The sequence below is a fragment of the Oxyura jamaicensis genome, chromosome 2, assembly GCF_011077185.1.
Source record: "Oxyura jamaicensis isolate SHBP4307 breed ruddy duck chromosome 2, BPBGC_Ojam_1.0, whole genome shotgun sequence".
Taxonomy (NCBI): domain Eukaryota; kingdom Metazoa; phylum Chordata; class Aves; order Anseriformes; family Anatidae; genus Oxyura; species Oxyura jamaicensis.
Genome location: NC_048894.1, coordinates 150088253 through 150114139, shown reverse-complemented (window position 1 = coordinate 150114139; position 25887 = coordinate 150088253). Strand labels below are relative to the sequence as shown.

Sequence of the window (25887 nt, the reverse complement as noted above, 5' to 3'; positions counted from 1 at the left end):
AGAGAGAGAGAGAGAGAGAGAGAGAGAGAGAGAGAGAGAGAGAGAGAAATCAAGCCCTATACGTATGTCTTAAACATTTATGGATACTACTGTATTGCCAAAAAAGGAACCAAGGAAAAAGCATTTTCTTGGAAATCTGCTACAGTGGTATTTTTTTAAACTAATGCTAATGCTGACTTGCCTCATTTGATTATTTTTCTCTAAAACAAGATTTGCAGATATATAATGAAGAGTTAGTTAACTTTAATATAACTAATTAATCAGTTGTACATTTATAGCAGTCAGAAATGTTTAAATGGTTTCTATCTCTTGAAGTAGACGTTAAATCCAAAAATTAATTATAATAAAAACAATCATATGTTTAAGACTTTGCATAATAATTATATCTTTTACATGCAAATGTGTGCAAGCACTATTCCTACAGCATAACTGTATAGGTAGGAAACTGGTTGGCAGAGGAGCAGGAGGGCATTATCAATGCCACAGGAAGGAATCTGATCAATATTTATTAAAATGGAAAATTACTAATGTTACAAACAGTAATGCTGCAAATAAAAGTGCATCTATTTAATGAAGTGCCAGATTTGAATTGCCTATACAACACTAAGGTTTCTGCCTGTGTGTATGCAAGACGAGACTCATAATGTTATGAAGTATTACGTTTTTGTACCCAACAGATGATGTATAGTGCTCAGTTCAGTACACAGAACAGGCAGGATTCAGCAACTTCTAGATACTTAAGATGTGTGCAGTCCACACCTTATATACTGAAATAAAAAACTGCTTTGAACACAAATTCCTTCCACTGTTTTTTGACAATATTTATCAATGTCAGAGTAATTCATTAAGCATCAAAACATCCACTTTCAGATCTTTGTGCAGTGATGGGATTTTACTTCTGTACCCTATAAGAAGATTTGAAACAAAATTCATCAACAAAAGTGTTCAAATACTTCCATATGCAAAATTTGGATCCCCCACAGCCTACTTACAGGCTACGTAGCATCCCAAACAATTACAACAGCTCTCACTGACTAGATAGAATTGGACAGAATTTCTAGACTGGTTAGATAAATATTGTCAGGAACAGTTTAGACATAGCTGATTCTATCTTAAATGAAGACAGCGTGCAAGATGACCCTATGAGGTCCTTTCTAATACGGTTTCTATCTTTACATTGCAACTGTGATTGCTCAGCTTTTCTGCAAGAGAGAGTCTAGGATTTCATATTCTGACCTACACAGAACTGTTTAACTGATTTGCTTAACACCACTCGCAAATTTCATGGTGATGCAGGGATAGAAACTTATTTTCCCAGAAGGCATTCTACGGTTTTAGTAATGAAATGGTTCTTCATACTATTTCCCCTACCTCAGTCTCTAAGCAGTTTTCAGCTTCTGTAACAAAATAGGTCAGGAATCTACAAGCAAGAGCCTCAAATACTACCTACTTCTGAATCTTACTATCAGGACATACCTTGTTTTTACTGAATAAACCAAGAGAGTTGTGGCATTTATATTATGGAGGGAAAAAAAAGGCTGTGTAAACAACTTCTTTTATCATCAACTTTTTTTATATTACTGTCATTTTATTTTTATTTATTTATTGCAGCCAGTGCAATAAACATTATTTCTATCAACATTATTGCCAAGACCACAAGTGCAAGTATTAGGGCTAAAACTAGCATTCAGGAAGTTCCTGACAAGTACGTTCTAATAGGAATCTTTAAAAAGAGGTTGACAGACCTATATCTCTAAGATAATGCTATCTAGCACAATGGACAGAGTTAAGCACTGCTATGTGAATTAAATAAGAACATCTCTCTACATTGTTTATTATTAATGCTGAAAAAAGAACTAGTGACCAACCTCCCCCAGGTGCATACTTGCATTGATAATATCTGCATAAAACCTGCATTGGAACTACAGGTAAGTTGTCTCTTCAAACCAGAAGATGTTTCTCTTTATTTTAGTTCTTCATAAAATGCTTCAGGGATGACACTGGCAATTTTCAGAAATCCTCTTTGAAGGTTTACATTTGAAAAGTGTAATTGTGATAAAGCATTTAATTGTAGCTTACAAGAAATTTGGGAAATACTAGGAAGGAAAGAACAATGGTGCCTGAGGCTCTAAAGCCTTGGAGATAGGCATCCATTCCCACACTTTTAAAAATATTAGTCATTTTACTAATTACAGCCTTTCTAATGCCAGAGACAAGTGATTTCACTTTGATGTTGCTAGCAGAACAAGTCAGCTCAACCTACTTTATGATATTTTTTTGGATCTGCAGATCCAATTGTAACTGATACTCACTAAAGCGCTCTAAGAGATGGAGGCATATTTCCTGATCTGCTTCTAACCCATGTTGGGTAAACGCTGTCACAATTTTCCTCAGTAAAACTACAGATCGATTTAATACAAACATATGTTAAATTTCATAATACCAATTTGAAATACTGTACTTACATGTATAACCATACACATAAAACACCGCGTGCTTATACTGAATACAGAAGGCTTACCATAAGTAAAGACCTCAATAACATGATTTGAATCCTCCTAGTTCCCAAATCCCTACAATTGGAAAAAAAAAAAAAGAAAAAAAAAGTTGAAAATAAGTTCTTTGCATAGCTTCAAACTATTATTCTACTCATCTACAACATCATTCTAGCAACTGCTTCTTTGACAACCAAATACAGTAGTTTTGGAAGGGACGGAGGATGGCCACATAAGAGGAAAGTATCTCCAAATCTAAGCATTTTTGAATGGGACATACAGAAAACCTTAAATAACAAACAGACATACACAACTGAAACAATAGTAAATGATATATGTGAACCAGACCCAAATCTTCATGTTCCATTTTAAAATCTTTGTGTACCCACAGTGCTCAATTGGTACACGCTTGACTTTATTTTCATAGGCATCAGTGCTCCGAATGTTTTTGGACTTAAAATGTAATTGAGGCCATTAAGAAATCAGAACCATTTTCCCCCAAAACTCTGAGTCTGAAAAAAAAGTAATCTGCAAAATCAGCAGGAAAACAATATGAAAGAAACCACAGGAAGCCACGCAAAACACCAGTTAACCTGTTCTTCATCTCTTCTCGTCTTCTATCTGTTGGTACTACAAGAAGTTAAATAACTATCAGTACTATAGCCACGTTGTGCTGCTCTTGCAAGATCTTATAACATAAAAGTGTAATTGGAATAAAGTGTTCTATTCAAAGGCAGTCTCTCAAGAAAGTAAAAAAGATAGAGACTCTTGATCTGCAAACCCCTTTGTCCATCAAACAGTGTAAGGGAAGAGCAAGCCTCTACCAGTAAAAAGTTGGCCCCTGCGTAATAGTAGAAACTTCCATTTCCACTGGCTGTAACCCTATCTATATCCACTTGCAGAATTACTCAGATGTTTTGTGTAGCAGAAAACAAATTTCCAGGTAAGTAACGCAAGACTCTATCATCAGTCAGAAAGCCTTTCTTCAGAATGACACATACACACCATACTGCTCAGTCCCATGTTTACAAAGAGTAACATGGAAAAACTGTGAAGCTAAAAAACAGGCTCCTCTCCCCCTGCAACTGATAATCTAAGTACAAAATTCCACATCAATCCATATTTTAAATACCTTCCGTGTTAATTGCCTGACACAGCCAGATTTCTGTCTTCTGTGGAGCACTACTGCCCATACTGCAGGGACACAGTATGTTTTTTTGTTTGTTTGTTTGTTTTTAAGTATATGAAAAGCTACCAAGAAACCAGACCAATGAGAGTGACTTTAAGCTAGCAGGGGGATCAGAATGCTAGAAAAGGATATGTGGTACAAAGTAACCACGCATATCTGGCCAGAACAGAGGTAACCCTTTCAGTTACTTTCCTCATATTAAGGAAAAGCAGTTTTAAACATTAACATTAAAGCTACAGAAAAAAAAAGTATTACTTCTTAGTATGGCAGATATTTAATTATAGGTTTATTACAGGAGTCTGCCCACCTGTAGCTTTTTCCTACTTCTTAATAAAAAAGGTAAATCTAAAATGAATCAAATTCATTGTATTTTCTACAATTTCTTAACCTGAAATCAGTTTATACAGAATGAAAAGAAAGCAAAACTGGTGCGTAAATGACACAGCTATTTGAAAAAATGCAGTCAGAGTTCAATTTCCCTCATTCAGAAAACATACAGTTAAGAAGTTATGGAATTGACAGGCCATTAAGTAGGTAATTTCAGCAATATTTGTAGAGATACGAAGAGCAAAAATATTTTAGTGCAAAATAGGTTGCATTTCAATCAAGTATTTTCTATTAGTGACATGCCTGAAGAAACAGTTCATGCTGATGATGCTGTGCTTGCTTTGTTTCTCTATGGTGTTTAATATAGCCCCTAATGAATAAGAATTTTCATTTCATTTTTCTTTTCTTTTTTTTCCCTATTTCTTAATCAACATTCTAAAATTTACAGTTTTAATTTAGAAATTCAAAAATATAGGAATTCATACAAACCCCAGGTGACTTGTATCCAGTGACTGTGAAGTTGACCCAAAAACAGGGACTTTTCCCATAATGAACATCATAATCTCTGATCTCTGGTAATCTGGGAGATTGCTTCCAAAAAATCCTAAAAAAATAAATAGAATAAAATAAGGGATGAATTCACAGACCAAAAAAGAAATATAGAGCTTCTTTAAAAGATACAACTCATTTATACAAGGAATTCATTTATAGAGTCAAAATAGATTAATAAAATGTTTATTCTATCTCGGTCTATCATTTGAAATAAACTATGATTTGTTTTAGGGCAGAATATTCAAATGTTCATTTCTATTTAATGGCATATAGAGTCTTTTTGTGACACTTTCTTCTTTGAATTTTAATATTTTTTAAGCTCATCCTCTTAAATATATCACTGAAAAGTTAAACATGTGGCAACCCTTACATGTAACTAGTGAGGAACTGTAAGTGATTCTTGTGGAACATAGTGTTACTACTTAGTCTGTTCTCATGATACCATTAAATAGTATGGGTTTGCTAACAGATCTCAGAGGTTTATAACTATTTTACTTAGGGACTATTACTGTGTGATAGTGTAAATGCAACTGTGATAGAATTAGAAAAATACTATTAAAAAAAAAAAAAAAAACTAACTTGGAATTTTATTGTAATAGTGAGAAACAGTCTACTACATATTTGCTACTGCTCCAGAAAGCTGGAAGGCATGAGCAAAGATACAGCCTAGGGAATACAATTTAAGATACTTAAAGAACAAGGAGGAATGCAAAGGGCTCTGCAAACAGACATCATAAATACACTGCAATATATATCATTAAACAGAGAGAAAAATCTGAAAAAAATGAGGGACCCTATTTTTATGAAATCATTTACAGACACTGTTGCTATCATTTTGAGTGTTTTGCATAAAAAGGTTTTTCCCCAACCTAAGGCACTCCATGATTCTGTGACAGAAGTAGTACAGCTAAGTCATGGTAACCAAACCGGCCACTGGGTGTCACTCTTGCTGTGTTTTAACACTGGTTTCTACAAGCTTTCAAGTAGTACCTACAAAATTGCATTACTTCATAAAACTTGCCAGATTATTTTCATGAACAGACTAGTATTAGTGTACCAAAGGTACAGAATGATGTCTATATTTCAATGCATATACAATAATGTAAATAACGCATTTACTGCAAGCCCACCAGCATTTTAATTTTCTTTGAGCTTCCTGGATGCCCGCTCAGTTAACAGCCAATTCTGTAAAGTGAGTCTGTGACTTAGACGCAAGTACAGAGATACCACTCACCTTTATTTCTTTTCAATTCAAGGTCTGTTTCAGTACCTCCTCATTGAGAAAAGGGTGGGAGGAAGAACTTAAAAACTGAGCCTGTGATACCCTCATTACTCACCAATTGTTTGAATAATAGCATTCTGGACAATCCTCTCGTCACTCTCCTTGGAGGCTGTGCTGAAAGTGGCACTTCCTGCTGAACTGCGCCTATCACCCAACTCAAAGTCAACACTGATGCGCAAGTGCTTCAGTAAGGTATTAAAAACCTCCAGAACTGCTGGACCTGGAAACAACACACAACAATTGCACACGTCAAGTAGTAAAGATGCCTTAAGAAAATGAAAACTAGCCTTTTGATTTTGTTTTTGTTTTTCAGAAGAAATCAGATTAACCAGACTTCTCTGTCAAGTGAAATTCACTGCTTGGAGGATACAGCCTAGAGATAAGCTTTTGAAGTGTGCCGACATTCTGGTATTTTAGAAATTACGTCAGAATCAGGAAATGCGATCAGATATATGTGCACAACCCCTTACTATCAAGCTGTATGGTGTCTAGCTGGGATGGAGTTAACTTTCTTCATAGCAGCCCATGTGGTGCCGTGCTTTGAATTTCTGACTCAAACAGTGTTGATAGCCCACCAGTGTTTTGGCTACCGGTGAATAGTGCTTTCACAGTATCAACGCCTTTTTTTTTTTCTTTTTTTTTCCCCACTCTGTCTCAACAGTGAGTAGGCTGGGGGTATGTAGAAAACTGAGAGGAGATACAACCCAGACAGCTAACCCAACCTGACCAAAGTTACCCTTTTGGTATGGGTATTCCACACCATGGGATGCCAAGCTCAGCCAGAAAATCTCAAGGAAAGAAGGAATGGGAGTGACATTTGCTGGTATGCTAGCTGTCTTCCCACATAACTTATGTTACGCATGCTGAGGCCCGGCTTCCAGAGGCTTGCTAAACATCTGCCCGCAGATGGGAAATAATGAATAAATTCCTTTGCTTTGCTTCTGTATTCAGTTTTTGCTTCACCTATAAACTGTTACTATCTTGATCTATGAGACTTCTCACCTTCCTGCTATTTTCTCCCTGTCCTATAGAAGAGGGCTGTGAGCAAGTGGCTGCGTAGGTGTTTCACTGTTGGTTGGAGTCAAAGCACCACACAAGTTCTACGCAGAAACAGTATGAGGCTGCTGAAATTGAGTCAATAATGGGTTAAACTGTATGAGCTTGTCCCTGAATTTCAGTTATTTAAAAACCTGTTATTAAAATCCAGTTCAATTTATTTGATCAAATAACAAGCTCTTCTCATAATATAATAAAAACCTTTACAAGTTTCATTTCTGCATGTAAGGGGGTCTTGTATTTGTGGGTCTAACTCAGACACAAGCTAATAAAGTAAAGCAATAATGCTTCAGCACAAGACCGGAGAAAAACAACAGCAGAGAAGCACGCATGTGTGTACACATCTTAAAAAATACTCAAATTTTGTGGAACTATACTACCTTAAATGATGTAATCTACCTTAGTTCAGCTGCTTCACAAGGTAAAATTCCCCAAGATCATTCTACTCTCAATTCCTTTGTTACTGGTCCTCTTATATCAGCTGTATCATAAAGCACCAGTCGTCTTGACTTCTTGTAGTCACCCCAGTTCTCTCAGACTTTGCAGCTTCTTATCAAGAAGAAATTCCTGTCTTTCTCAAGGCTGTAAAATTAAATCTTTTTTTTTTTTTTGATGCAAAGGATTATACATCCATTAGCAGTACATTTGACTAATTATATATAAATGGAATAGGATTTCAAGCAAGTTTTATCAGCACAAAGAGGAAAAAATTGATATACCCGAAACCTTCTCCAAAATACATGTTTTTATTAGTCTGAAAACAAAGCAGAAACAAACACCATCCCTCAAATCTATTCTTTGGCTGATGCCATTATCTTAGTAAGACTTACCTATTGATCCTTTAGCTGCTATTGCAACTGCTTCCAAAAGAACTTGAATAATGCCAGCACGAACTCGTGGTGAATCCCTTTTGCAAACATCAAGGTGCCTGAGAATTTCTTGTATTACATGATGGGAATACTGTGCCTATTAAAAAAGAGAAAATGAGAAAAAAGCTTCACCTGTGACTTTAGTAAGAATAAACTCATACACTGTTCAGCTATAGTCACCACCATGTTCTTATTCTACAAAATTCTTACAACTTTGTTTAAATTTCAATTCAAGATTAAATAAGGACTAACAAAACTACCATGACAGATGATGCCACACAGATCCATGCAGCCTAGCATATAAATGCTTATGGTATTCGGATATTCAGGAGTGTCTGCAAGAATAGGGGATGCATGACATACTAAATTCAGCTAAATGCAGTTCAAGGACTTAGCTGATCTTACAGAAATGCATTGTTGATACAAACGTTGAGTAAACTCAGCTTTCTTCTACAAAGCTGGAATTTCATGACTTTATCTTTTGGGTGTCTGTGCTTTACACAATCCAGGAGTCAGGCTTTGATTGCTTTGCAACAGACAACAGCAGTAGCCCACTGTTAAAGTAACTTCTGACCACAAAGCGCAATTAGGTTATTATTTGAAAGTTTAATATTAAGGAATTATGCAAATAGATTTTCTGGATTCATTGACTTGATCTACTATCTAGCATTACTATGGTGAAGTAAGCATTTAACCCATGTACTCAAAACGTGTTTGTGAGGAAAGCAAAGTCTGACAAAACCCTACCTGTATAGAATACATGATGATTTTGAAGCAGGAAACAGCAAATTCATTGGGATCCCATAACTTATGATGGTCTAAATGTCTGTGAAAAAAAATAAGAGATTTGAAATAATGACATTCCACACACATAACTGTAGAGGTGTAACACCAATGGGCAGCTAAGCATCACCATGCCACTCTCTCACTCCTCCTCCTCAAAAGGACAGGAGGGAGAAAAGATGAAGCTTATGAATTGAGCTAATGACAGAGATTGCTCACCATGACAAGCAAAACAGGAACACCATAAGGGAGATCAGTGTAATTTACAGCCTACTGATAACAGACTTGAGCAGTGAGAACTAAAAGAAAACTAAAAACACCTTTCCCTCCTCCCCTCCCTCTCCCCCCGCCCTTCCATTCTTTTTTACCTCCTCCACTTAAGTAGCACAGGGAAATGTGGATCATGGTCAGACCTTCATCCTGATTTTCTGCCCTCGCTCATGGGGCCTTTCCCACAGGATGCAGTTCTTCTGAAACTGATCCTCCATGGGCTGCTCTCCTTCAGCTCCCACACTAGCAAAACCTTGCCATGTAAGGCAAGGCCCAGTAAAATAATAAATGTTTTCCCTCATGGTTTACTAAAAATTCACCTCAGAGGGATTATTCCCTTACATGTAGGTTCTAAACAATGACTTATCAACTAGGTGAGAAAACTGGGATTTCAGAAAACAATTTTTTTTCATTTGTTATTAATATTTAATAACAAAACATTTGGCTGTAACACAAATTCCCATAACCAAAGCTGATCTTCTGCTTTCAGAAATTTAAGAAATCTCAGTCATGCCAAGGTTACACAGAATATACCGTTTCCATTCAAAGTGCATGCATAAAAATGCTGTGATATTACCTGCACATTTACATAAAAATGGAGACATGAAGATGGTTAAGAGGTGGTCTGTACCTTGACAAACTTATGGTTCAAGTAAGATAAAGAATTTATTTTCAGTCAGAAAATATATTCAGTCAGGAGCCACAAAAAGCTGAATGTTACATCCACAAGAGACCCTAAGACCTATTCTCATTTTCAAAGAGGTTTCATGAATAATATATTTGGAAACCAAAAATTAAAAGAACTATTCTGTGTATATATTCCCATATAATTCCAAAGCATTTCACTCACAACATTACCTTGAAGAAACGCCAAAATAAAATCAGAACAATAAATGTTCCTGCTTCTCCTTAAATGTGAAAGGAACCACTGACTAAAAATTTTGTCAGAGTTATAAGCAAAGACAGGAAATACAGCTTAAGCATTGTGCTGAAATGTATGAGTAGGACGTGTTGACTTTTCCAAAAAGGAGATATGAAAAAGCAGGAGAAAAGTAAGTGCATTATTAAATTTGGAAGAATGGAAAAAGCATTTAGGGATGCCTTTTCATCAGGGTGATTTAGGTTCAACAACAACTTTCTTACAGAAACTGAATTTAGGCAATGTTTCTAAACAGGTATCTCAGCTACTGAATCACTTTTGGTTTGACCTTTCCAAAAGCCCCTAATAAATATCTAACGATGCTTCAGAATAACAAAATTGAAAGCATACAGGTGAAAGAAGTAAGTACTGAACACACAGGGACTGACAGGATGCTTTAACTTACTCTACTTCAAACCTGGAGGTCTCAATTAACTCAGTGGCCAGCCGCTGCCAGCCTAGTGACCTAGCAGCCTACACAGGTCTCCTTCAAGGTTGATTAAACTGGCAGCCGCAGAACCACCCTCTCATGCCCTAGATTATCTGTCAGTCCATTGCAGAGCTAAGAAAACGCACTGCCTTTTTGACATATTACATACCTCTAATACAAATCCCTATATGAATAAGATTTGCAAGAATTTTAAAGGTGTAATTTTCAAGGTGGCCTGATAAGATAAAATCATATTTGCATTACTAAGTATTAAATTGGACTACCCGTTGGGAATGGCTACCTTTCTTGTGTACATTCCAAACACACAAGTGTATTTAATCCTACCTTGGGGTCAGAAAGACAAACAAAATTACCTTTTTTTTTTTTAACCTTCACGTTTTTGCAGATCACAATGTTTATTCATGTCTTTTTTTTTTTTTTTTCCTCTAATACCATTCCAGTAGGGTACATCATTACTTGTACATGACAGCATATTTTAGCTTTTTTCTTGTTATGTCATCAAATACAAAATCATATTCCCCACTATCTTTTTCTGATTGGAACTGATCCTTTGATCTTTTAGGTTCGTATGTGGTCTCTGTTACACCTGACAACACATCTTTATCTGTCCCAAAGGTCAATTCAAACAGATTATGGTCTACTACATCTTACATCAAGGTTGGTTTTGTTTGTTTGGTTAAAAACAATTTCCCCCTCAAAACAAGACATACAGTTCTCTTCTTCCAGAAAGGCAAAATGTTAGCTGATTCAGGTAGCTGAACTGAGGGGAAGACAGCAGGGGGAAGATGACAGCCTAAGATAATGTTTTATGTAATAGCTAAATGAACAACATACTTTTTGTACTGGAATTTTCCTTCAAAGCAAAGGAATATTACATTCACATAGGTGATATGTTTTACTTGTCATAGTGCAGGCAGTGTATTCATTGTAGTTTTATGGTTTTGAAGAAGACCACAGATGACATTTTCAGCATGACACATTTAGTTTAGTTAAAATCAAGTCACATCTTGCCTAATTTTTCCCTCAATCATAGTTCTTTCAATAAAGAATATCTAAGTAAAATTGAAAAACATTTTAATGCTGGATTAACAAATGTCAAAATCTGCCTTCCATTAAGACCTGCTGCATGTACATAGCAAATGTGCACTATTAGATTTCCCAAATGAGGAGCAACAGCAGAACCACTAGTGCAAATTACTATTTTATGAAGTGAGAGCAATTAACAGGTCCTGAATTCACTCACATTAACAATCACCAACGAAAGCAATCCTTGCAGTAGAAAATGATAAAACTGATGATTAAAAAGCAGAACTGAAGCTTGTATGGTATATGTTACAAAATATCATGCATCACATCTGCTGAACTAGCATGGAACACCAGCCTTTTGATAACATTCAAAACCCTTGCACAGATGACTTGGCACAAGAATGGAAATACAGTGAAACGAGCAGGGTGTAACTTGTTATACTTGGGAAGATGTTTGTCTTAGTAGATTTCTGTATCCCTCTGGATCTGCCTCATCTATTCACCATTGCAAATTCATGCTAAATTTCTTGTAAGTCTAAATAACTCACGACTGTAGCCATAAAATATATTTTTTTCATATCTTATTAATAGAAAACTTTCAAATGTTTTGAAGCAGTTTGCCAGACAGGCCTCTCAGATTTCATTAAAAAAATAGATTTTGAAATTTTCTAGATACTAAACAGAAACTTATAACCACAGAGATTTTCTGCCAAAGGTCATTCTAAACCCACACCACAAGACTTCAGATTTCAACTCTACTCATTATTACCCTTCCATCTTGGAATGTATTCATCTTCATGATGGAAGAAACACGTGTCTAATATTCCAGTGCCACATGAAGCAAGCCTTCAGGTGAGGAACTGAACCTGCATCTTCATTGCTATCACCATAATAAGTGACCTTATCTTTATTTCCAGCACTTTTTAAGAAGTTGTCCAATTGTTGAAAACTGCTGAAGGAAACTGTTTTCTAATCACATATAAATATTCTAAGTCATTTTTTTCAAATCAGATAAAATTGCAATGGCCTCACTATCAAATTTTCTTTCTATCGGCTCTGCTCATTCACAAAGTGAAGCCGATTAAATAGAGAACTAGAGAACTCTGCATTTGTTCAGAAAAAGCAGAGCTTGGAAACTTCATTTTTCATAACTCTTGTTCTTCAAAAACACTAAAACATTACAGCAATTACTTACAACAAGATGTACTTATTTGGCTATTCTTCCTGAAATTGAACAGAAAAATAGTGACCAAAAAGACAAAGACTTTCCAGGACAGCATGTCCTGAAAAGTTATGGAATACATCCCTAAGAAGAACTTAAAAGCAGTAACAAAACAGATGCAATATAGTTCCAAATAGTCCATCCAGGCTGCTTAGTACCTAAAGGTTCACTTTGTTGGGCTGATATTCTGGAGGAATAGAATTTTGAAATGCAGGAAAACATGGAAACTTTATAATACTCAACTTTGCAATAGTTATACTCTTATTGGACTGGTATAATGGATGCGCATGGAAGGTAGGATAATAGCATGTTTCTTTGCATTCAATACTTCTGGGAGGATAACAAGTAGTTACACAAAAGGTTTCCACCCTCATTTAGTAAACGAACTTCCCTACATTCAGTTTGCATTCCTGTTTGTGCTTAATAGTAGTAACTTGAAAATAGGTTTCCGTAGCTTGAAAGTCTTACAGTGCATGAATCACATCCTTAGAGTCTGTAGCAAGAACTACACCATCTAAAAGCAGGTATTCCCGTAAGAGATGAGTATTTTGAAGAACTAAAGGAAGGACTAGGCAGCCCTCCTCACAACCAGGAAAAGGCACAACCTGAAAGTAGTAGCACTGTGCTTACAGCTTCCTGCAAAGATTTCTGCTGAGATGTCTGCATTGAAGACACTAACAGAGGTGAAAGATGCAGGTTTAAGTTACATTAATGTTTGAAGCTTTTTTTGTAACACACTTTTTTTTTTTTTTAAAGGCAACAACTGGGAAAATGCCAAGAACAAAACAGAAAGATGCTGGACCTGACAGTTAACATACCTGCAAAAATCTGTAACTGCATTTGTGTATAATGTGCATATCATGTACACATCTGCCATTCTCTGGTAACTAAGCTGTTAAAAACATTCTTCACAGAATATCAAAACAGGTCTTGGAAAAAAAATGCAAGAAAGTAGAAATCTTAACTTTATTCATCTGGGCACAGTACTCCTTTGTGCAACCTGGTTTCTCTCTTACTGACTGCAACAGTCATCAATACTTAGGAATAAACAGTTTCACACTATAAAGAAATGGCAGCTGTGGCAGCAACCCATCCCAATCATTATAATACACTTCTGAAATCAGCAGAATGGGACTCATGTTTCTCTGTAACTATCTTCAAGTTAAAAGAGAGTCAACACGTGATGAGTTTAAAAAAGGGGCAAAATTTTGAAGAAATATGAAAAACTTAGCAGAACCCTAAAGGTTGAAGAAGGAAGGAATTAATGTAACATAATTAGAGGATGAAATTCGAAAATCTCTTAAGATCTTCCATTAATTTCCAACTTACGCAAAAACCGGTCTGACAGCATTATTCATAATTCCATAGGTGGCTCTTCCCAACAGTTCTCTGAAACAGTTTTCAGCCAGCAGAGCTGGATTTTCCTCTTTCTCTCCTCCTGTAGGAGAGGATGGAGGTCCAGTTCTGCTGAAATAAGACAAAATAACGTTCAAGTTACTACTGATTAATACTCATCTTTCTTAACGTACATTGTCTTGGTTCTACAACATTCACTTCAACACTGTTGTCCACTGTCAAACTGTTGATCCAGGCTAGAATCAACATGCATATGTAACAAATACGCATTAAAAAACAGAACTTTGATTAAAACGTTTTATTATTTAACACCAGGACCATATAGATCTTCATGTATACCCAGTATTGTGCACTATATTAGTAAATACGTATGTGGCAAAAATAATAGCTAATAATACTGATGACTAGTTACTCATTGTATTTTGACTAAACACTGCCCATTATAAGTGAGAAATGAAGACCATGACAAGAGATGTCAAGAGATGTGCAGAACCTCAGATATTTTGTTCAGACTAATGATCTCATTCACCTGCCCACTACTGAATCCATACTGGGTGGGTGGGTGTTAAATAAAACTCTTAATACTTCTGTAGAAACAGATGGCTTGCCAGTTAAAAAGAAAAAAAAAAAAGAAAAAAGAAAAAAAAAAAAAAAAAGCTGATCAAACTAATTAGAACACTCACCCACACAGTTACCTTTAACTAGATAATGTAGAAATTAGGGGACAATCAATTAGAAGGTGACTAACATCACCATGGAGAGGACTGTGCTGGGTGCCCATGCCCAGGTGCTGGCCGGCCACTGCAAGGCCTCTGTGTTGGCTCCAACGGCCCCATGGCAGGGCCCAGCTGAGCCCAGCCCCAGGGAAAACAGATATCCGAAAGGGCAGAGCAGGCACAGGCCGAGGAGGAGGCCCAGGGCGAGGGAGATGCGGCAGAGGGAGGAGGAGGGCAGGAGGGGCTCCAGGCCCACAGGCAGCAGGGATTCCCTGGCAGCCCTGCAGAGCCCCCGCTGGAGCAGATCTCCACCCTGCACCCCGGGGAGGGCCCACGCCGCAGCAGGGGGACATTTCCTGAGGGAGCTGCGGCCGTGGGGAGCCCCCGTGGGAGCAGGGTGTTCCTGAAGGGCTGCAGCCCGGGACAGGGCCCCCACTGGAGCAGGGCCATGGGTGAGGAGGAAGGGGCAGCCGAGAGGGACTGGGGGGGCTTAGCACAGCCCCCATCCCATCCCATCCCATCGCTTCTGGGGGAGAGAAGGCAGGAGTGACAGGGGAACAGGAAGTTTTTTTTAAATTATTTTAAACTATTTCTTAGAGTCGGCATCAGCACACAAAGCTCTAATATTTCATCTTACTTAAACATGCTTTGTCAAGTTGAATTCTTCACCTTTATGATACTGTTGGGCAGCTGGACAATATTTATCACACAGATTATGTTTATCACAGAGTGTTACCAGTAACAGACATTTCCATATTTGGAAATATTAAGATAAAGATACCGATGTTACTTTCCCCATTATGTGTTTATAAAGGTGGCCCTTGCTGAAGGAGGATTCTCCTGTCCCTTACTCCAAAAACCTTTACTGGATTATTGTAAAAAATATAGCAACTGTTATCTACATGAAGTTTTGCAGAGAAAATTGTCCTTTAAATGACTGAAATAATTGTGATCTTCCTCTATAAGGTGCTGATAGCACAGTTATTTCAATCATAGAAAATTTACTGATAGTAAAGAACATTAAGAAATGATAACATGATGGGAGAGAGAGAAAAAGTTATGGGTGTGAAGAGAATTTATTATTACCAAAGCTACTATTTCTTCAGGCACTGAAATACCCCCAATGAGTGCCTTAATCCAAAATAGAAACTATTGTAAAGTATGAAAGCATGAAAATCAGCAAATAGCAATATGACTTCATATGGAAGTTTTAACATACAACTTAAATCCTGCAGCACAAAACGAAGTTTTAATGTTTTGTACTACTGACAGAACCAATAACCAAGCTTTCTTACAGTTCAAACACTGCCATTTGCAATTATTTCTTTTCTCTTGGTGACTAGTAATTAGGTCAACTAAAATCAACACAGTAGAAAGAGAGTAAGAGTACTGAGAAAAGAGAGAATATAGACACAAGAAGCAAAACTAGAGTAGCCATGCTGCGTCTTAGACAAACTGAAAGCAGCCAAGGCCCAAATTCTACAACTGAATTTTGAAGGTAACAGCCTGTCTTCACATTGCAAAACCTAAAATTAGCACCTGCACTATAAGCAGTGAATGGGGGAGCTTTTCCAGCAAAGTCTCCAGTCTGCCACTTCTTATTTTTGATGCAAGCCTGTATAATGTTGCTTATTATTATTTGGCTGTCCTTTCTTCTCCTTTGCCTATCCAAGTGCCCTTTTCAGCACACAGAGACCTGAGTTATGTCAGAAAATTAAAGGCAAATGAAATATATTTCTGAGCTTCACACATCATACTATTAAGCTACCACCAATGTTTCATTTAAATTGAGCATTTCAGAAATAGGAGGTATTGGAAGAAAGAAAATGGTTCCCCCTAAGGTACAATATAATTTATTGAGAAGTTCTATACCTACAGGTGGCAAGGTTTTTTTTTGTTGTTGTTGTTTGCTTTATTAGAAACTTTAGTGAGAATTTGTTCACCTACATTAAAATTATGCATCTATGCATTAGGAAATGTTTATTTTTTAATTATTTTTTTAAGACTGTAGAAAACAGTACACTAAAGTCGTAAACATATTTAGTTCTGCAGTTTAAGCTTGCACATTAAATATGTTTAGAAGAGCATTCATTAAGCATCAGCTTATGCAATGTTCACTCTGGCATCACCACAACATTGTAACGTTATAAAAAGTTAAATAACGAGATTCTGTGAGTCAAATTAACATGTAACATCTGTATGCTGTAAGATCTGCTAAAAGGAAAAGATCTAGTGTTTCAAGACTACTGCAATCTAAATGTTGTGGTATAAAAAAAAAAAAAGAAAGAAAAAAAAAAAAGCTGTTGCCTTTGGTAAGGTCAGATTTTCAGAAGTTACAATAGTGCTGCTAGCTCCTCAGATTTTAATAATAAGAAAAGCCCCAAGCAACCTGTTAAGTAATGAGAAATATTTTTACAAACGCGCAATGATTAGAATTGTAAGAGGCATGAAAATCTGCATATAATCCACCATGAACACCACTTAAACTGCAGCTTTACCCAACTGCTGTGCCTCTCAATCTCCCTGTTTTTTTCCCCTGTACTGCTTAGACTCTGGTGTAGACATATGGGCATCCTCCTCAGAGCAGAGGAGATACAAATGACAGTGCAGGGATAACTGTCATTCTCATTGCTGTTTTGACACAGATTCCATAGAACACAGCACCATTAAAAAGGAGAGGGAAAAAAAGACAGCAAACTGCAGAACACACAGGGCTAAAGTATTCACAAGAACTCTAGTTAAAATGCAGTAAAAATAAACTATTTTTTGCATGTTTGTATATGCAATTCTACAGAAGGGGGCTTTTTAGCACAGCTTGGAGTTTTACTCAGAATAGGTTACAGGAAAAACCTGCAAACCAGTCTTCCTGGTCTAAAATCTTAGTCTTCAGATTTGCGCATTCTAACCATTTGAAGCTCAAAATGATCTTCCATTGTCCGTAGGGATCACATTTTGGTTTTGAATCTTAACAGCAGCTAGCTCTCAGTACTTGTGATTGATAAATATTCCATGATTAACAAATGAAAGACAAAGATGATAAACTGACCCTTTAAATTTTTTAAATTAAAAGCAGTTTTTCTTAATAAAGAAAGCAGAAGATGCATGTTGCAGTGAAATGGGTAAGGACTACTCCCTTCATCTGTCCTACTTACTTTCTTGGGGGTGATCTCTAAGAAAATGTGGCAACCAGGAGCTGGAAGGAGGGTCATTTTGAAGTTTCTACAGCAAACATCTAACCACAGGCTAAAACTGGCTCCAAGCAACTGAACAGCTCACAGCTGAGACTTCTTTAATACCACAAAACCAGTATAGGCCCCAGAGATGAGATGGGATGGGAAACATTAAGGAAAACGTGAGCAGAGTAGCTACAGAAGCGTTCGACTATGATTCCCAGTTGTTCACTTACCCTGAGAAAAAAATGTACTTGAATCCACGTCTAAACCAGAATTTATATGAGCATTAAGTTTAAATCCTCTTAATATACCCTTAAGTCTGTATCAAGTGTTAAAGTGTCGTTATGCCTTAAATAAGGCTGACACATTAAGCTTTGCAGTTATTCTGAAGAATATGCTACAAATTAACTGAAAACACCCTTTCAATTTTCCATTTCATCCTTCCATACTTTAGAAATAATGTGTATAAATGAACGTAATTGACTATTCTGAATCTTCTAGAAAACTTGTAAGGGGGAAGAAGAGTCTTTCAGGTTTATACTGAAGTATGCATTACAATTTTTTTGCAGTACAAGATTGGAGTGAAGTGCAACTAAGAAAAAAAGCGGTCTGATTTTTAGAATATGTTACACAAGCAAATTTGTCTGACAGTCACCTCACTAGAATATGCATTCAGACATGCAGACACATAAACCACAAATACAACGATCTTTTAAAAATGGTGTTTAAATATTCAATCTTCAACTAAAAAAGTGTCTCATCTGACACGTTCTCAGAATATTAAGTTAAGCTCTGAAGGTTCCACAAGTAACAATTACACTGATATTTAAGGTAAAGTTCATATGTGTGTGCTTCAGCTTTAACCAAAAATGGTTATTTTCTATGGACTTCAGTAGAGGGTATTTTCTAGAATTTCTGCTCTCTCTCACATAATGCTTTGATTCCATCTGCCAGAACAATATGCTTCTTACTCCTGCTCTTCAAGGTGCCTCTGTCTGTGCTCCACAAATATGAAGTCACATAAAACAAAATGAGGAATTCTCTAACATCATTTAAGGCCAGCAGATCAACAATTTATAAATATTGTTTTCAGCTGCTCTGTCATATGTGCATCATATAAGGCCCCTACTTGCCACTTGGAAAACCATTAGTCTTTTCTTCTGTTGAATGTGCAGTATAGGAAAAGTTTCAAGAAGCCAGTTCAGATACTTAATTAACAGTTCCTTTTTAACAGATTTGTTTTTCTACCACCACCACTGCATTGCTCAACAAATGACAAAAATGAGTTCTGCAGTAGGTATAAACTGATCAGCTTCAAGTGGTTGAACCCAATCCCATCCGAGTCAGTTCTTCCATCGTAGTTAATTTGGCTTTATAAAAGTTTATAAAATATGCTTAGAGGCTCTGTAAAGGGTAATGAAGGAAAGGGTATCTAGAAGCTTTGTAAGAGGAAGCAAAAGCTAACTTGTTCACAGAGCAGGTTCAGAAACCTTTGGCTCTTATTCAGATCTCTCTTCAGATGTAAAATCAAAGTGGTATTTCTGCATGTACTTTGTGGGCCCCACGTTATATGCAATGAATAGATACAGAATGCAGACAGACAAATATTGATTTCAGTTATTTAGTTTGAAAGCTTACTTCAGAGAAGAGCCAGGTATCAACAGGAATAAAAGAAAAGTAAAGCTGAGGAATGAAAAAAAAAATCTGACAGATTGCAGAAGCTGTGTCATAAGAAAGCATGAAAAGCATGTTGTTATAGGAAGTCTGCTGAACCTACCAGGCAAGTTTTGGCGCAGGTAGGGAGGGGGTTGGACATGACACAAACATTTAAGCTTTTTTGCACAGCTCAAGCTAGTTTTGATACGTGGAAATTTCCCAGTGTCATCATTAACCATATTTTACACCTACATAGTGTTTAGGCACAAATACACCGACAAAAATAAAGAGACATTTTCTATTGTAAGGTAAGGTAACTGACATAATCCTCAACGGCAGTTATTACAGATGTCTTTTCTGAAAGCAAACCTGGCAGGTAAATATGCCCAGGAGCTATTGAAAGCACAAAGTATGTGCCTACATATCAAGAAATTTTCAATCTTCATCTTAAGTACTGTTGTAGACAGAAAAGACAGTTGCTACTGATGACTCAACAGGAATTAAACCATCAATTTTTAACAAATATAACTGGAAAAATTAATTTGAGTTACCTACAAACTTGTACTTACTGCATCATATTACAAAAACAGAGCTCACAACTCTTAAAAAGTGAACATGGATATACAACTTCTGGAATGGTTTTATACTGAGAGAGGCCAGAGTAAGTTATATATACAGTTATATATACTTATTACATAAGTTATATATACATCTATATATAACTTATAAATACAGACAGTTGAAAAGACTAAGACAAAAAAACATTAACAGCTGTTAAGCAGAGCTGTGTTATCAGTTTCAAGAACATCTTGGCTAATAAACTTCAGTAGTGATTTCCTCTAATAAGAAAAAAAGATTAGTATAATAAAAACTAAAAGGTTGCTCAAAAAACACACCAATGACCACGAATAAAAATACCTGTCAACATCTTCTATTTTCTGCATATTAAACAGCAATGATGGTACTATTTTGTCCATGTGCTGAGGTTCCCATATAGTTGCTCGAAGTTCATCATTAACTGTTTTTCGAACCACTCCCTGAATGCCCCTGATTCCAGCAATTCGGATCCTAAGGAAGGAAAAAGGTAATTATGAAATAGGAGAAGCACAGCACCTTGCAGCATGGCCTATTAGGCAGCAGCAATTATGTAGGGTAGAATTCCATTATATTCTTAAAAGCAATAATTTGGAAATTTCTGTGTAAAAACTCATCAACTCTGTGGAATTTACTACCCATCAGTTGCAATTTCACCCTACACCAGCACTGAAAAAAATGTGAAATTAGCACAGCTCAGTTGATGCAAGAGCTACCACAATCATGTGATCAAGTCCTTAAAGTTAAGTGTAGTTAAGAATGCAAATTAATCACAGATCTTTAACAATTTGTGGAAGATGAACAGTCATAAATAAACAACAGGAAAACATACTAAAGATAATTCTGTCAGCTTAAGCCTGACACAAAGAAACCATCACTTTTATTCTAAAACTGAACTAAATTAAAAGACTGATCAACAACAAAAGAAAATTTAATGCAACTTCTAAGAAAGACTTAGTCTAGCTATTAGCTATTTCCATTACTCTCTTGAACTAAAACGAGAATGTGTGCAATGAAATGTATGGCAAAATAGTATTTTCTGAAGTGGTAATAGTCATTAGCCATTATTATAAAGGCTAAGAATAGAATTTTGGTTACTAAAAACAAGTAGAAGATAGGATGACAGAGACATCAAATGAAATAAGCACAACAAAGCTTTCCTAAAAATTTAAAATATTTTTATGAAAATAAATCCCTCAAAATGGAAATCTTAATTTCACTATGGACGACACATCACTAGCCATTGTTCAGTCAAGTTCACTACATAGCAACATTTAGGAGATGACCTTCAGAGCTGACTTTTATAAATATAACTGTATAAAAACCTGGAACTGTACCCTCCCTCTTTTTCATCTATATTTGAACAAATCCATGTGCATTCAAATAGGATCCAATATCAGGAATCTAGCCTTTCTAGACCTTTCAATACAATTTTAATAGGATTACATAGAAGTCAAAGGGAAAGGGATACACAAACAACTAGAAAAGCACTTGCTATTCCTTTAGTACAACTATAGTGCAGTATTCAATATTAAGATTCCAATATTAAGAATCCTAAGATTGACATTTAAGACAAATAGCTTCCAAAATTCCATCACTGAAACATTTTACACAGGCAACTACTGTTATCTACAAATAACTCCAATATGAATTTAAGATGAAGCAACTTTTTAATTATTAACTCTTCAGGTAATCAAGTTTTGCTGATACCGTGGCTTTTCAGCAAGCTCCCCTGCTGAAAGGCAAATGTCACTTACCAGGTGAGATTCTGTTTCAGACTCAGAAACCTACATTATTTGACTACATGTCTAGGTGATGTTCAAGCTTGCGTTTAGGTCAGTAAATTCAGTGGAACCTCAAGCTGTGCAGATGAACAACAGCTACAGATGTCCATTGTAGGATGAGCTGAAATACACTCTAGGCCCTATCAACGACACTGGCTTCTTGTGATATCTGCTTCTAGTATGGTAATCTGGAATCACAGCTCTTTTTTTTGTTGTTGAATTACCTCAGTACCTACAGCAAACCTAGTAAGACAATTCCAAGAACGGTTGTTTTTCATAAAGGGGAGTCATTGTTTCAAAGATCTATTGCAGAAGAGATGCATTCAAACTGTCTACAATGATGTGAAAAAGTTGTATTGCTACACATTTGGTTAACATGAGTAAAAACTCCCACTGACACACAGGGGGAATAAAGGCCACGTTTTCTGTATTGGGAGTGTTAATAGCACTAATTTCATGCTCTTTCTCCTGTGCAGGAGGTCAAAAAATGAGGTTTGAGGTACTGAAGTAAGGTGCAGAGCACCAAATTTTACCACATACAGGAGAGGTTTAATTCCTCTAAATAAGGCTCAGATAGGTATTAAAGCAGAGACTACATTTAAATCAAGACTGTGCAGTCTTACATCACTAGGATTGAATTCCACCCTAAGGGTGTATCAGCATTGCAGACTGAAGCACAAGTAACAGTGCAGGCTGACAATCTGCAAATCAGAAGATTACCACAGTTCTCTTCCTCCATCATACCTGGGAGGTATATTACTTTAAGGTACACTTAGGAGTGGTTGATCATACTTGGCAGATGAATGAGGGTTGTATCTTACCTTGATTCATTCCATGTTCTAGGTCATTATTATAATTACATATCTTTTGTGAGGAGCAACAACGGTGGAAGAAAATCTCAAAAAAAAAAAAAAATAATAATCCTGAACTGAGCTTAAATCCTAACCTATTATGGAATGTTTTATGCTGAGTTTAATATTTTATTTCTGTTTTAGTTTCATTAAGCCTAAAAGGCAAAATCTCAAAAATCTCTTTAAAACATTTACAAATACTATTTTGCAACTGTTGGCTTCAGATAAATAAACATACTGAAAGAAATGTAAGTTGTGAAGTAGTTGTGTGATCCACCAGTTTCACCAGTGACACCTGCTTAAGAATCACAGAATGGCTCAGATTGGAAGGGACCTTAAAGATCATCCAACTCCAACCCCTGCCATGGGCAGGGACACCTCCCACCAGACCAGGCTGCCCAGAGCCCCATCCAGCCTGGCTTTGAACTCCTCCAGATATGGGGCATCCACAGCTTCTCTGGGCAACCTGTTCCAGTGCCTCACCACCCTCACAGCGAAGAATTTATTCCTTATATCTAATCTAAACCTGTCCTTTTTTGGTTTAAAACTGCTACACCTTGTCCTGTCACTGCACTCCCTGATGTCTGGTCTCTCCCCAGCAGAAAGTCTGCATTCCCTTTGGTCTCTGAGCACAATCCCTTCGGTTATTCCCAGAACAATCTGTGCAGTCAACCTGTAAAATCATTCACTGGAATATTTCTAAATGGAAATAGGGGAGGCAGGGTGAAAAACATCTGTTGTAAGCATCTATATTTTTAGAGACAGATCTTTTTAGAGAGAGATGTTTACATCAGTGCCTTGAAAACAGCAACCGGACAACAACTATGATGGCAGCGAATTTTGAAAAATAAGAAGGAATGAACCAGAAGACTGAAGGAGGACTTAAATTTGTATTAATTTTCGTTATTTTTAAAAATACAGAATATATTATTTTTGAAAAGACAGTTCGCAGATTTTTGAAACTGCAAACTAAGAAGATCTTTACGCATTGCAGCTAACCTAAGACGGGTTGAGTAAGTGTTCAGTGTATGGATTTTTCATAGTTGGCTGAACAATTAATGTACAGAAACAGAAAAAATGAGTACAGCAGAGATGCAAATCGTATAGTCTGAAAAACAAGGTTTTCTCAAATGCTCAGGAGTTAAATACTGACTGACAATTCCTATAAAGAACACATCACTAGGTGGAGCTGAAGTTAAAAAAAATGTAGCGTTACATAATAATGTAAAAATTTGTAATACAAATTCATGAAGGCATTTCAGTTTCACACAGCATTATACTACAGACATCTAATAAAATTCAATTTTAATGAATAATTCTCAAATAACAGACTCAAAATATGCTTTTGCTATTTGTGTAAGTAGACCCATTCGTTTCTCAAATGAGTTATGCAACTTGCACACATTTACAGTAATAAGCTGTGCCTTTCTGGAGAGAAGCCATGCAATCCAGCAGGCATCAATCAGGTAAAATTCCACCTGAATAGTCTACAAGTTCTATGTACCTAAGACTCGTAATATTCAGTACTAGTTAAAAAGTCAGACTTTCATTTTCTTCCAATGGAATGAAACATTCCAACAAATATCATAGTAAGAAACTGTATTACAGACTGTAGTCAGCCAGTTCTCTATAATACATACGGTAAGGCACTTACTCAGTTTGTATTTCTGGATCGTGGTCACATGAATGACACATGGCACTGAATCGAGACACAAAGAAGTCATAGCGTCTGTGATATGAAGGTGTGTCTTCCTCAATGTTGGCAAATTTGACAAACTGGAAAACAAAATATGATAAAAAAGCCTTTGACAGCAATTTCCCAGAAGAGGATAATGAATATTAAGCTTCTTCTAAGACGAATATAAAATAGTGCATTAAGAAAGAAACTAGACGTTATAGTATTTAAACATTTAGCCTCAGAGAAAACAAAGTCAAATAGGAGGCTTTTCTTTTAAAAGTCTTTCCACTAGAACTTCATTTAGATCATTATAGAATCACAGAATATCCCGGGTTGGAAGGGACCCATAAGGATCATCAAGTACAACTCCTCACACTGAAGAGGTCTACCCAAAGGTTTAGACCATGTGACTAAGCGCACGGTTATTATTATGATGCCACTGCACCAAATAACACCTTATGCAACATGGAAACATCTAACACTTGAATAGTAAATGTCATTAATTCATGTAATCCAAGCAATCCAATGGTGCACTGACACTGGCCGGTTAAGTAGCAACATCCCGACTTACTAAAATTCAAGGGAAATAAACTTGAAAGAGTTCTGTCAATTCTATCTTTACAAAGATCTTTTTATCTTAAAAAAGGAAGAAAAAAAAAAAGGAGTCACAGAATTGTAACCAGTCAACTTTAATTCCATTCACAGAAACTCCAAAAAAATAAAAATTCCCTTTTGCTAACATCTAGAAAATAACAAAAGGATAAGTAACAATCAACACGGATTTGTCCAGAACAAATCACATCAACACAGCCTAACTTATTCTTCTGACAAGGAAATAGATTTTTGTGAATCCAGATGAAGCAGCACCTGCCATATCGTAACTCCAGTGATGCTGTTGACAAAAAAAAAAATAATAATAATCTCAAAAGAAGCTGGAAAAACATTGTTAAAAGAACACTTCCCATAAGATAGATACAAAAGGGTTTAAAAACATGCTAACACTTAAATCATTGAACTGCGGTAAGGTACTGAGTGAACTTCTGAAGAGGCCTGTCTGGAATACAGTAAAATCTGAGTTTCACTAGAAGTTTAGATAACAGAGTGGGCTTAGCAAATCTGCGAAGAACACTAAGCTGGCCAGAGCCAGAAGCAAACTTTATGCCTGGAACTCTTTAAGTTGGAAACAGGACCAAAGAAAAAAAAAGGCAGTAATTCAGGAATGACAAATGCAAAATATCATTTTAAGGTAGCTGTGCAAATACAAGCCACAGCTGAATGCAGAAAAAAAAACCTTTTATAATAAATTGTGTGTTCAATGAAAGTCAATGCTGTTACACTGGCATGAAAAACAAAGAATATATTGTGGTAAGTCTGTATTATCTATGAGATCTATGAAGATTTTTTTGCCATCTAATTGGCACTAATAAGCCTTAGATACCATACCCAGGTTAAGCATCATAGTTGGAGACGATGACTAACCAATACTGTCCTTCATCCTAGGGATGAACAAAGCTTTAGTTAAAACGTCTAAAACATTATTTAGCCTAGAACTCCCCAAAAGATACTAGTCTTACAATGTACAGAAGATACCTGCAAAAATAAAAAAGTTTTATTTGTTTAATGGTAATAGGAAAAGCA

At 36.3% G+C, this 25887-nt stretch overlaps 1 protein-coding gene across 7 annotated transcripts in view; it reads right to left on the bottom strand.

The window, feature by feature from the left end:
• EFR3A (EFR3 homolog A) overlaps nucleotides 1–25887 on the bottom strand; it is an 81752-nt gene that overhangs the window by 21698 nt on the left and 34167 nt on the right. For 6 of the 7 annotated variants that reach the window (XM_035317443.1, XM_035317445.1, XM_035317444.1 and 3 more), the window contains 8 exons: nucleotides 24226–24347; nucleotides 20261–20410; nucleotides 13771–13908; nucleotides 8518–8596; nucleotides 7732–7867; nucleotides 5901–6065; nucleotides 4501–4615; nucleotides 2522–2573 (listed from right to left, as the gene is read on the bottom strand). In XM_035317443.1, the coding sequence (XP_035173334.1) occupies nucleotides 2522–2573; nucleotides 4501–4615; nucleotides 5901–6065; nucleotides 7732–7867; nucleotides 8518–8596; nucleotides 13771–13908; nucleotides 20261–20410; nucleotides 24226–24347 (957 nt within the window). The remainder of the gene's footprint in view (nucleotides 1–2521; nucleotides 2574–4500; nucleotides 4616–5900; nucleotides 6066–7731; nucleotides 7868–8517; nucleotides 8597–13770; nucleotides 13909–20260; nucleotides 20411–24225; nucleotides 24348–25887) is intronic. The other variant, XM_035317441.1, reaches the window with a different exon arrangement.